A 13,702-nucleotide genomic window follows, 5' to 3' on the forward strand; every position below is an offset into this window, starting at 1 on the left:
GTAGTTTGTCATCAAATCATCAGTTCTAGCTTTAAATAATAGCTTCTCATTTTTGACTTTACACAGGCTAAATTTAGTTTTATTTTTCCCCAGTATGTAAAATTTAGTAAACAAACAGTAGTTGTGCATTGTTCTGTCTTAGGGGTGTGTAAATGCGTAATTTGACCAAGGACACACAAACTTTTGAATAAGATTGTAGTTTTTCAGTGTTATGTGTACAACTGTCATTTCTTAATGCTTGCTTTTAACCATTTTTTAATGCTGAATTTTTACTGGAGTTTCTCAGTGTCTTTAAAATATGAGTTACTTAATTTTAGCTTTAAACTTTAGTTTTATAGTCTCAGCTTCACAATTAGAATCTTCTAAAGACTGCTTTAATATCTCATATAATATAATATCTCAATGCTGGCTTTACAGCTGTAGTTTCTCTGGTAGCTTTAGCTAAATAGTTACATTACTCAGTGGAATTAAGCCCCTCCATGCTATCTATACAAAAAGGCTATTTTTTTCCTCACCCCCCTGTCTTCCTCTAATTTTCTTTCATCTTGAGACTTTTGGTGCATGTTGGACTGTGCTGGCTCAGATTGAGAAATGGCCTGAACTTTTGTAGCACGCTCAAGTCACATGCTTTTCTTAGTGCATATGTATGGCAGGGTCTCCAAAGCCTAACATGAGGCCCCTCTTAACCTCTGCACTAATGAAGCAGCATTCTGATAGATGAGGAATGAGCGCAGAAGTGAACAGTCAGGCAGAGAGGATGCTACAGAGTTGCATGGATCTTATCTCTACGACTCTAATGGAGCAGTGAGCCTCCTGAGCTTTATTAGCACTGGAGTGGTCTCTCAAGAGACCTGAACTTATCACTAAATCAAATGCTTCTAAATGTGGAAGTGAGATGTGAGAGATGGCACTTGAGCAGTTGAGGATTAGGGTGCTGTTATCTAGCTCTTCATAGAGCAGTGACATGCTCCGTTTTGTTTTGTGTAACATGTTGACTGTAGCCATGCAGGTAAATGCTGACATTGACGTACTCTTTTGTACGCACTGTTATTGTGTTTCCCCATTTTAACCCTTTAAATTATCCATCGTTTCAACCTGATTACCAGCTGCTATGACTTTCACTGCAGCCTTCTCATTCAAATATTGCTTTTAAATAGCAAGTTCCACAGATGAATATCTTGATAAAAAGTTATTTTGAGCTGCTGTGAATTTATTTATTACAGAAGTATGTTGAGTCCAAAGTTTCATTTACAAGCCAAACAGCAGTGATGCTGCTATCTGTAACCTCAGTAACTGTAGCTCTGGAAGACTCCTTTAGTAGACTAAGCTGAACAGCTCTCATGGGAAAACTATGAGTAATTAAACAGCGATAACAAAGATCACCTGAAAAATGTCACATTGTCAGTGGTATGAGAGTGAGAGGTTGACAATGGAGGATGAGCTGCAGTGAAACGGGCAGCTGCTTTTGCTCTCAGTAGACTGTGATATAAAAAATTGCGCGCACACACACACACACACACACAGGATGCCTTAGTAAATTAACTTCTGGCAGTGTATATATATATATATATATATATATATATTGCTTTGTTATGGTACAGACTGAAATGCTCTAAAATCAGTGTACTGTTGTTTTTCTACACTCCCCTGTTCAACTACTGCTAGGTCATTATTTTAATAATGATTCTGCTGCTGAATATCTTTCAGCAGTACCTTTGGGCTTTTTTTGTTTGTTTTCATCTGTTTTGTCTTTTTTCATCCCTTCTTTCCTGGATGTTTTTCTGAGACCTTCATTTGCATGTTGAACCCAAATAAGTGATGTAGGAGAAAACAGAGCCCTATTTCTCTCTGGCTTTCTGCTGCTGTCTCGTTTTCTCTCGGTTTCACTCTCTCTATTGCTCTCATTCTATCCTTCACTCATTTTTTCTGATGTTAAATTCAAAGAGCTTGCAAATGTATTTTTTATCTGCCGCATTTGCCTAGCCCCCACATGTAAAGTGTGCTGAAGGAGAATTCTAATGACTAGAGCCTGATGGGAATTAAATGTCTGAAGTTCAAAGCACTCTGCACATCACAGCAGCTGTCAATCAAGAGACAGCCTGGCTCCTGCTTTGCTAGAGGAGGAGGGAAAGCGAGGAGGGGTAGGGTGGGAGGATGCTGGCGGAAGAGAGGTAGAAGAAATGAGAGGGGAGTGAAATAGATTGGTACTGAGGATTAAAAAGGTTTAAAAGATCATTTTAAGTTAGTAGAGGGGAATTTGGGGATATTTAGGGGTGCAGTATGGGTAAGTTGAGAGAAGAGGAGTGATAAGAAAGCTATGTGATAACCTCTGTCTCCTCTTTCTCCATTACAAAACGGTTTTGTGTGCAGATGTGTGATAGGTTGAATGGAGCAAGCAGTTCAGAGCTTCTGTGCGCATGCGTGAGGGAATCAGTGCAGGGAAGTCTCCTGAGACAGGCTTTACATCAGTGCTTCATCAGAGCAAGCTGGGACTAGACATAACAGCACAGTAGGGGTCTGCTGTGGAACAACCATTGTGCTCTTTTATTCTCTCCTACACTCCCATGCACACACACAAACTGTTTTGTGAATAAACATTTTCATACGTGGCTGTCATAGATCCTTAGGTTTGGATTTCTGTACAGTTTTATGTTACACTTTTAATGTGTTTGCGTCTGTCTGAAAGCTGCCGGCTGATTTATTTTATCCAGGTCTTATTGGAGCTACAAATACATGAATTAATGAAGGCACTATAATAAATGAACAACAACATGCTAAGCAGCGTTGTCTGTCCAAAAGTATCCAGACTGTCCCTCTAATGTCTGAATTCAGCTACTTTATGATTGTGCTCATGGCTAATACAGGTGTTCAATTGTGCATACAACTTATTAATCTCTGCCACAGACAGACAGACAGACAGACAGACAGACAGACAGACAGACAGACAGACAGACAGACAGACAGACAGACAGACAGACAGACAGACAGACAGACAGACAGACAGACAGACAGACAGACAGACAGACAGACAGACAGACAGACAGACAGACAGACAGAGCGCTTCCAGAAACCCCATCTGTTCTACATCCAGTTCATCACAAATTTCTCATTTCCCAGCAGAGTTTATGTATATTTGTACAGAGCATGCTTTCAGAGACATGATCTTGAAATACTCTTCCTAAAAAGAAATGAGAATCCATGATTCATGTTTTAATTAAATGTATTTTACACTCAGTATTTTTCGTAGTACAGGGAACATCCATTTAGTCACTATGGCATCTTCAGTTAGGACTGAATTTTAGGACGATAGCTATTACAGAACAACAGTTCATAATCAATAAGATCATAATGTTATCCTTTTATAATCTTAACTCTGGATCAGAAGAGTACTACAGAACCACTATGTACACAGAATTTCTTCTACATTATAAAGGTAGGATAACCCCAGTAGTGCACTAACTTCTGTTTTTAAGGTTATGTTTGTACCATTTAGCTATTTTACTGTTCTAATGAGAGGAAAATGGGTTGTGACAGGCATAACAAGTTCACTAGCATGTTGCATGTATTCGTATTGCAAACCGGCAGTTTGAGTTGTGAATTTCTAAAACTCCCAAACTTTCTATTGAACTCACTCTGCATTATTATTAATGTTGATGAAAAGTTGAAAATGTGAATAATGACCAAATTGAACATGTGGCAGTTTATTAGGAGGAATAACATGACGGGCAGAGTGATGAAAACCTTAATGGGAAACTGAAACGGGGATGACTGTTAAACGGTTTGTTACTAAAACTTCTTGTGGGTGTTTGTGGGTGTTTAATAGAGAAAGGTCTAAAACGTGCACAGCAGAGTCAAAAGAACTCTGTAAGACTGGCACAGTGTCCTAGCACAGGAAGCATCAACAACAAAGTCAGAATGATTCCATTATAATCAATGAAGTTGTCTACACCAAGCAGCAAAGCACAGTTTTGATGGCCACCCCTTTTCTACTTTGATGCGTTGTGTCAATCAGCCATTTCATCTAAAAATAAATGAAGAGCAACTTATCTGTGAAGTGGAGAGAAGAGGGGGATCTTAACAATCTCTCCATTAAATATTATAAACATGTTAACAGTAATGAAGCTGTTTGGAGGGGAATGGCCAGAGTGCTGAAATTTGGAGGTAAAGGGATACCGCTTGGTTCAATGAATAATAATGATACAGCTAATTAGCAAAGTAGAATTAGCAGTCACAAGTTAACAAATGCAAGCACCTTCAGTTACGACTGAATTTAGGAGCAATGAGACCAGCTGCGCAAGACGTTTACCGTAGCTTGGATACTCATTAATTTTAGCCAAAGTTGTGAGAGAGTCCATTTGTTTACATTTGACTTGTTTACATTTGGCTAGATGTTTTCGGTGTAGACATCGTCAAGGCTTTGCAGTGCTATGTGTTAACACATTTCAGTGCTCACTTGCTATATATATAATATAATATTTCTTTCTATTTTCCAGGTTCGATGGAAATTTTAACACAAATGTGTCAAAAACCATTAGCTGTGATCGGCTATCCCCCACTGTCAACAGCCGAGCATTCAACCCAGGACGAGACCTCAATTCGGGTGAGCACTATAACACACACGCCCCAAAACCAGTGAGCTCATTTTCACTTGGCTACTAGTTGCTGCCATGGCAACAGTTTCAAAGAATAATATTGCTTATCTGATGTCAAATTGTAATACGTTTTTTTTTTTCTTTTTCTTTTTTGCTCTTTTAGAGAGAGAAATAAACATGGCTGTTGAATGTTATGAGAAGAGCTTTATATTCTGTCTTCCTTTTCTCTCACATCAATTCTCTTCCTTTCGTTCTGTCTCTTATTCCCTCTTGTTGCATTCGTCTTAATGAACCCTCCTTCATACACTTAAAAGTCGACTGTCCTGATCTCCTTGATCAGTGGTCTCCAGGCAGGAAATGTGTGTTTTTGTCATTTAGAGCTGTATAAGTCTTCCTCTCTCTGTTATAGGCGCTTCAGGCAGTGCAGTCCTGCATACAAACCAAGACTGATTTTCTTAGTTAATTATTAATCATTAATCAAATCCGATTAAGTATTGTTTTTATACCAATAAAACTCATGCCTTAAATGTTTATTTCGTCAAGTTTTCATCAAGTTTTGTCAGAAGAATTTGAAAACGTGTCCAAGCATATTGTGTGGGATGAGATTATGAATAGCACTGCTGGCTTAAGAAAATGTGGTGCACAGGGTGCAGTAATGTTTTAAAACAATGCGACTCTCCAACAGCACCAGGGGTGATATTTATGCCTACTTACTCTGAAGGCAATGCTTTAAACATCAAACACGGGGAAAGCAAATAATTATAATATTTAATAGAAACTGTTATCCTGGTTATATGTAACAACAGCAGCATTTGTCTCAACTTTGAGAAACATAAGTTCCATCGAAACAGCAGAAACGTACCACTTAATTACACCAAATGGTATGGTTTCAACTGGGATTTCAGTCAACATTTTTAGACAAGAAAATAAAGCAGAAGATTGCAATGTCACTGTTTTACTGGTAGCTATTTAGCCAGCCAGCTGAGGTTAACATGATGGCTGTTTGAATCTGACTTGTGCCAGTGTTTCTACTGCTTTAAGACGAGAATACACTACATAACTTAAAATGCACAGAAAAACATTATGAAAAGGCTGAGTATGTCACACTGTCCTGTTACTAGGATATGCAGGTATGGAAGTGTAGCAGCTTGATGGTGCTGTTTTCTCCACCGATTCTAGTGATGCTACAAAGAGGAAACAGTTGAAGCACATTTGAGCAAGTTCATAGATGTGAGACATGATTTGTGTTTGGTAGTTTTTGGAATTTGCCACTCAGTTGCGCTCCTGCTTTTAACAAATTAATTACAATGCTCCGTTACACACCTGAATATCTGCATTTTCTTTACTTCCATACTATTTTCACTTTTCACACTTTCAGTTTTTATTGGCTGTTGGTTAGATTCAGATTCACTGACCAGTATATACCCAGTATGTAAATTACTAGAGCATGATCAGTGTATAAATTGCCAATACTGGTTTTATCGAACACTTTTGGCCAAAATAATTTTATATTTTAATTTTATATTTCAGTTGTTCTAGTTTAACAGTATTTAATGACCGATATGATGTCCAGTTCTCAGTTGTCACATCTTTTACTCAGTTAAACAGAAGTGGTCTACAGCAGTGCTGCATTATATTATTTGAGAACAGTCATATATATTCTAGTACTAGGTGCACAGCTACCCAGAATGCTTTGTGTTTTGGGTTTCTGTTATTCACCTTTCATTTTTCTTGTTTTTAGTTAGTATTCATAGTTTCATTAGTTTCTTGTGTTAGGTAAAGGAATACATTTTATATTTGAATATTGAAATTAATTTTTTGAAAATTTAAATATCAGTGAATTGACATGATCAAGGGGTTTTGTGTTGGAATCTCAAAAGTGCTGTAACTAAAAAAAAAAAGTCAATATTGGTGCGTTATCTGCGATATTATACAGGGAGATTCACTCGATAGAAGGCCCGAATATTGTATAATAACTCTAACTAGGCCGAAGTAATCTGAACGAAACAACACGCGATGTGCTTCTCAATATATGGAGCTTCAAACAAGCCGGAATGCCCCTGCGTCAAAGCGATGACAGAGGCGCCAGACAGCTGTTGCGACGTTTAACCTCCGATTACAACTTCTGAGTGCATACCTGCACCCTTTCATGTGTCTGGCAGAAAACGCTGATCACTTCCAGCATCACACACATACACGTACGTCAAGGTATGTAGCGTATTTTTTTGGTTCAGATTGCTTCATTCTAACAGGAGTTACAACAGAATATTCAGGGCCTCTTTCGAGTGAATCTCCCTGTATTACACTGATATTTCAGTTGGGCTCTGTAAAGAACAACCATATCAGTTCAAATGCTGGGTCATTTCAAATGTTTGATATACTCCGACTGCTATGAATTTCAATTAAAAGGTAAAGAAATTGGAGTCTGTGTCCCTCAATTTTCTCTCCCAACCACAAAACTGCTGGTTAGAACTATGGTTGGGGTAGAAATCACGTGATGTAAGCTCAGCTTTTAGCCTGCTGTATCGTGATCTGCTTGGCTGGGTTATTCTTTTCTGTCTTATCATATAAAGCTGCAGTTGTAGGCAAGATACCTCCTTTTATATGTCCATTTATTTTTAAATACAGAATGATTCAGAATGTGAAAAACACAAGCTAGCCTACTAATCTTGCCAGCTGTAGTGGAATAATCATAATCATGTGTCCCATGCGGCTTATGTTCATTATGCTTAATGCAAACTACCTTCATTATAGTTTCACCATAAAAGCCTTCTTTAGCTGCACTCATCTGTTGACCTTCTTGGTTGTAACCCCATTTCTCTCCCATTTAGCCTCGCATACATTCCCGCTCACTCCAGCAAAGATTACCCCAATTCATCTTCACCCAGCAGCTTGTTTTTCTAAAGCAGTCATCAAGAGTTCATGTTACCACTCTTGCACTATTTGTCATCCAGAATTGACCCTTACACCATAGAGACAGTCATCAGCCACATTTGTCTCCAGTTAGTCTAAACAGGGCCCAGGAGGGGAGGAGAGGGAGAAAGAGGCAGACATGCAAACTGCCTTTCAGAAGGGCTAATAGGAGAGAGGCAGCCTTCTGTGCGATGAATGGTGAAGGTGTGTGTGGTGGTCATGTGTTGGACGTACTCAGCAGTGTCTCCTCTCACCCCACACTTCACTCCTCTCCCCTTTCCTTTTTCGCTCCCTCACTCTCTCCTTCTTTTCCCCTCACCTCTTTATCTGTTTATTTCTCAGAGTGCTTTAGCATGCTCTTGGCTGTCATGTATGTGAGTGTCACATTTCAGCCGAGCTGAGGCACAGCACTCACTTAAGTAGAGTGTGACTGAGGAGAGGGGTAGGAGAGAGTGGAGGGGTTATAGAGGCCAGAATGCAGAAAGGTTGAGTGGAAATTGATCAGTTAGGAAGGAGAGGAAAGAGGGGAAATAGTGTGGTGAGAATTTAATGTTTGAATCCAGTAAGAAAAAACATACTGATACAAAAAAGACAGAAGCTTATTCTCAGCGGGAATTACATACGTGCATTACAGTGTATATTTTGCAGGGCAGCACAAGTGTATAATACAAACTGAATTAGAGTAAGAGAGAAGTGTAAAGGGAGGATTAAAGAGGAGACAAGTGTTCCACTTTACTTGAGTTTGTTGCAGATCCACCTTGCTTGAGTTTGTGCGATGGAAAAAATAATCTTTGGAGAGTGACGGGACTGCTAACAAAGTAAAGAAATGGAAAGAAGGAGAGACGTTTCTGGGAGAGAGAGTGAGAAGGGAGGGATAGAGGAAATGGAGGGCCCTCACCTCCTGACTATGGTTCTCAGCTACTCTAAACACTGGGTGGAGGATTAAGTGTTGCAGGGCAGCAAATGTATACGATTCTTCAAACTGTCAACATGCTGCAAAGTTCCTGTTTATACAATCAGTCCAGATTGATGATGGTGGAGGCTCTCGTATGTGCAGCAGGCCAGAATGGGCTCCTCTCTCCTGTTAGTGGTTTGATTTACGGGCATCCAGGCCATTCAGAATCAGAAATGTTGCTCTATCTGTTTGTGTTCTGACAGCTGAGGGCTAAGACAAGTGGCTTCATGTTAGCAGTTAAACTGTTGCCCCCGGTGTGTTGCTCAAGGAATGTTTTTCCCATTCTTTCTTTAATTAGCTCCTTTTTAATGCTCTAGTTTCCTCCTTCTTGGATGTTCCTGTAACTCATTCAATATTGTGTTCTGTATGCATGCATCTTATGTATAGTTATTATATATTTATAGTATAGTTTTACTGGTAGTCATATGTGAATTAGAAAGAAAAAATAAAAATCAAGGACTGACTTATGCTTATTAGTTCTGGGTATGTGTCATGGCCCATTTTCCTTGTAAAAGCACAGACTGTTTCCACTACAGTTTGTCAAAGTGACACATGCCAGTGAGAGAGTGTGCCACAGCAGGAGAGTCTTTGCTTGGAAAAAATATGTTTTATGAAATAAACACATTTTAAACATATGACAGATCGGTACATATGTGTCCTTTATATCACATTCAAAATAACTTGCTAAAAAAAAGAGATTTCTTTTCAAAGTACTGATCCCATGTAGTTATTAGCAAATTAGTAGTGCTGGTGAGCATGTGCAGAGCAGTGCCATATGGGTCACTTTGGTATGGGTCACAGTAGCAGAATTATGGTCGACACTGGGGATGCAGAATTTTGATCCACAATCAGCTGTCATTAGTTAGGAATTAAATGTAGGAATTAAGTGCCTAAAATCAAGAACATGACCCATTAAGATCTATTTTTTAATAATAAAGAAGAATAAGAATATATAATACATAGTTATTATATTCAGTTTTAATGTTCTGCCTCTTAAGATTAGGTGAGCCACATTTAGAGCCATCGTACAAATACTTGATATGCACGTTTTGAATTACACACATTGGTTGAATTCTTTTCTTGTGCCTAGTTATTAAAAAGACCTCCTTGTATGAACATATTTCTGATAACCCAAAGCCATATTAAACATTATACTTTGCGCAACTACTAGTTTTGTGTAAACTGAGAGGTTGTCTACTGTATTCATGATTATATGACAAACTTTATAAGTTAATGAATAATTAGAAAATACAATAAGTGGCTTTTAAAAAGTATAAATGTTATAGTACTGAAGTTATATTTCTCACTCTTTGACAGTCTTGTCACTGATGCAGGGCATTTAGACAGCATCGTGAAGTTGGTTCCAGTGGCCTTTCCCAAGTTTTCTTTTGTTTTCAGCAATGTTAAACCGGTGTTTACGTAATGGAGTTGATACAGTAGATTTTTTTCTGTTTTGGCATAGATCTGGCACTGAAATATCAGTTTTTGTGTCAGGTTAGTTTTGTGTGAATTCTGTCTAATTGCATCCTCGGAGAAAATCACAGTTGAAACTCAGTGGTGGATGGGCTCTGCTACTGTAGGCTGAACATCTGCACTACTCCTTTTAAGAGGTGCACCCTGAAGAGGTTCATTTTTCCATTCTTGAATCTCTTCTCACCCCCTTCTGTCTTCTTCCTTCTCTTTGAGTTCATACTTCTGGAGATTAGATGAACACTTATGGTATGGTGAGTGCTGTGATGGGGTTGTTTGTGTGCTGTTTGGATAGAATGAGTTTGTCTGTTTCAATCTCAGCTCAGGTCCTCACAAACCTGAGGCCTCTCCAACTAAAACGCACTCGGGCTGCCTAGTCACACTGTGTTACCCCTGCAGTGTTCCTGCGTGTGCCAAGACCAAAGTGCTGCAGCTCTGCAGAATTCTTGCTGTGACTTGCTTCACGATGGGCATTGTGTCTCCTATAGGACGTGTTTATGTAAAGAAGTAGACTTAACAGTGAGTGGTAGAAAGGAAAGGCATACTGTGATGGTATATTTTATTGTTTAAGTGGTGCTTTAGATAGAAATTGCAGATAAAGGTTACAGCTGATAACCCTTCTGTTTTCTGTCTGTCTCGCCCTCTTACTATGTTTCTAGTGCTGGCAGACAACCTGAAGTCAAACCCTGGCATCAAGTGGCAGTACTTCAGCTCAGAGGAGGGCATCTTCACTGTGTTTCCTGCTCACAAGTTCCACTGCAAGGGCACCTATGAGCACAGGAGCAGGTGCAGAAATGCATACACACACTTCCACTCACACACTCAAAGAAATAGTCAAAGGGCTATCAGCAGAGCTCAGGGAGAACAAGCACACTGGAGCACAGCCAGTAAGAAAATTCTTATTGTGTAGAGCACTATCGTACTTGCCTTTCTTCTGCATAAAATGTAAAGACACACTCTTTATTTTCCTTGCATTTATGCCACTTAACTGGTGAAAACTTCACCCAAATGCTCTCCATATGCTGGAAAAAAAAATCACTTTTGGAGGGACATCACCCTTTCCCGACCAGTTTTTCCCCCACTTCAGGACATTTTTCCAAAGTAATTGCTTGGTCTGTCAGCTGAATTTCACAGCTTAAGAGCAGAGGTCAGTGTGTAAATCAAAACCACCCTGAGGTATTTTTCCATTTCTTAATAAAGGCTTAAAAATGCACAATGACTGTCTAATCAAATAAAAGAAAAGAAAAAAAGAGAGAGGTAACACCCAAATCGGTCTGTGTTTTAGCGCTCACAAGCTTTTGCTCTACTGTGGCAGGGCAGAAAGGCTGCAACATTTATGCACTGGAGTTACAACGTGCAACCAGAATCAGTCACGTCATGTTGAAGGCAAGGGAGGATTTTTACAGCCTCAAGAAATGGTCTTTTTTTTCTTGTAGTCTAGCCTATCTCTGCTTGTCTTATTGCATCACTTGCTTCCTCGCTCTCATTTTTGTTGTTTTCTCTCTTGCTTTTCCCTCCCTCTCTTTACGTACATACATGTGTGTGTATATAGACTCACCCATGTAAATCCTTATCTGCATTTGTATTTTTTATCTGTGTGACCGTGAGGGAATTACTTTTCCACATTTAGAATCCTGAACTGTTCAGTCACTCAGGCTGATGTACAGAGAACCCCCAAAGGCAACATGCCAGAGAACTGCAATCCGTTGTGCAAACAGTATTTAGAGGACAGCTGGAGGTGAAGATGGGAGAATGTAAATGCTACAGTGCAGTTAAGGCCCACCTACAGAGCTGAGGGACTGGGCAGTAGGTTGGTTTTCTATACAGTCCAGTTACAAAGGCAAAACTGAACGGGCAAAAGTCTTTCCATTTTTTATTTTTTTTTTGTAGGTCTGTCTTTCTAAACTTAAGCATACCATGAAATATCCAGCTCACAGTTACTCGGAGGACCACTCAGAGGGCTGCTGTTTGTGTAAGTCTGAACTGTTTATGTAAAAGCATTTAATCTGCCATTTTTTCAGGCCTGTGTATGTGTCTGCTGTGACGCCCCAGTCGAAGCAAGTTGTGGTGCTCATAGACCACGGCTCATCCGTCAGCGAGACGCAGCTCCAGATTGCACGCGACGCCGCCCTTGTGATTCTCAACTCCATTGATGAACACGACAAAGTGAGAAAAAGCACACTTCAACACATCACAAAGGGCTGTTCTAACAAAACGGATCAGATTACATTACACAGTGACGTAATTTTATTAGAAAGAACATAGGCCTACAGTTGTATGCAAATGTTTGGGCCCTCCTGGTTAAATTACATGCTTTTTTGATTCTTTAAGTGAAAGTATGTACAGGATGTACTTCTGCAAATTGTAATGTGTAATTGCTCTTTATTTGCTGGTTTTAACATTGAAAAACAAAAATTAAACTACTTTCTGAACAGCCCATATTTTATAGCATGTTTTATCTTTTGTTTTTCCCACTATGTTAAATTAAGCAAATAAATAGAAATTGTGCCCTACAATATGTAGAAAAATGTCTGTTTCCGGGAAAGAACATGTTTACTAATTTCACATCCTTAAAAAAAAAAAAAAAAGTAACAAAGCACAATTTGTCCAGGGGTATTAAATATTTGCCCATGACTGTATGTAGAAGTTTTACAATACACACAGTGAAATTGTATATTTTAATCATAATTTATTGCTTTTTATTTCATCATCCAGTATCCAGCAGCTTTAGCACTCATTGTATTTTATGTCCGTATTATGTAGTCTTTATTTATTTCTTTCTTCATTTACTTATTTACTCTGAACCAAAAGTACTGACCATACCTGCTGTTCCCACACACAGATCTCAGTGTTGACAGTAGCTGATGCTGTTCGTTCCTGTTCCCTGGATCAATGCTACAAGAGCTTTCTGTCCCCAGCCACCAGTGAGACCAAGCGTAAGATGAGCACCTTCATCAACAACATTAAACCCTCTGACAGCCCCACCCAGCATGCCCTGGGCTTCCAAAAGGCCTTCCAGCTTCTGCGAAACACCAGCAACGTCAGCAAACAGCAGATCAGTAAGACACCTGACGGATCTTAGTCTTAAATCTATAGTACCTCAACCTCTGAGGCCTTTAGTGATATGTCTTGTCCCCCCCCCAATTTCTCAGACACCGACATGGTGATAATCTATTTGTCGGGCATCACCTCTCGAGACTCATCAGAGCATGAGAAGCGAGCCACTCTGAGTGTGATAAAGGAGGAGAACCACCACCTCAACAACTCAGTCATGATCCTCACCTACGCTCTCATCAACGGTAACCCCTCAAGTTTACACTCCTTCATCACAGCTCTCTTACTTTGCAACCAGAGTTGTTTTTTTTAATGTTCTGTGTCTGTATCTGTGCGCATGTGCCCCTTTTTTAATCTCTATATTTGTGTATGTGTATGAGTTTTTCATAAGAAAGGCCCTCTATTATCCCATTCCTCACCTGGTTCTCTACCTGCATACATTAGACTGTTATTAACATACATTAGTTGAGCATCAGGAACATTAAAATGCAGGACATCTAAAAGAAGAAAGAGAAAAGCAGCAACACATCAAAGGGCACTCGGTGACATGAAAGAGGGGAAGAGGTCTTTTGTGTGTAGATGACAGAAATATGATTGAAGCTGATTAGCATGGTGGTGTAAAGGAGCAGGCTTCTGCTATGGACCTGGCTTTTGTGGGCTGCTGAATGTGTCCACACACAATCACACACAATTTTTATGTCGTTCTTTCTTCCTCTCT

General features: G+C 39.4%; 1 protein-coding gene across 1 annotated transcript in view; it reads left to right on the plus strand.

Annotated features, from left to right (window-relative positions):
- The window catches only part of cachd1 (cache domain containing 1), a 75,669-nt gene that overhangs the window by 38,182 nt on the left and 23,785 nt on the right, over positions 1–13,702 (plus strand). Inside the window, 5 exon segments of the mRNA XM_017721981.2 lie at positions 4,494–4,600; positions 10,590–10,716; positions 11,952–12,096; positions 12,773–12,989; positions 13,083–13,229. Coding sequence (XP_017577470.2) covers positions 4,494–4,600; positions 10,590–10,716; positions 11,952–12,096; positions 12,773–12,989; positions 13,083–13,229 — 743 coding nt within the window.

Source organism: Pygocentrus nattereri, chromosome 26, assembly GCF_015220715.1.
Source record: "Pygocentrus nattereri isolate fPygNat1 chromosome 26, fPygNat1.pri, whole genome shotgun sequence".
NCBI lineage: Eukaryota > Metazoa > Chordata > Actinopteri > Characiformes > Serrasalmidae > Pygocentrus > Pygocentrus nattereri.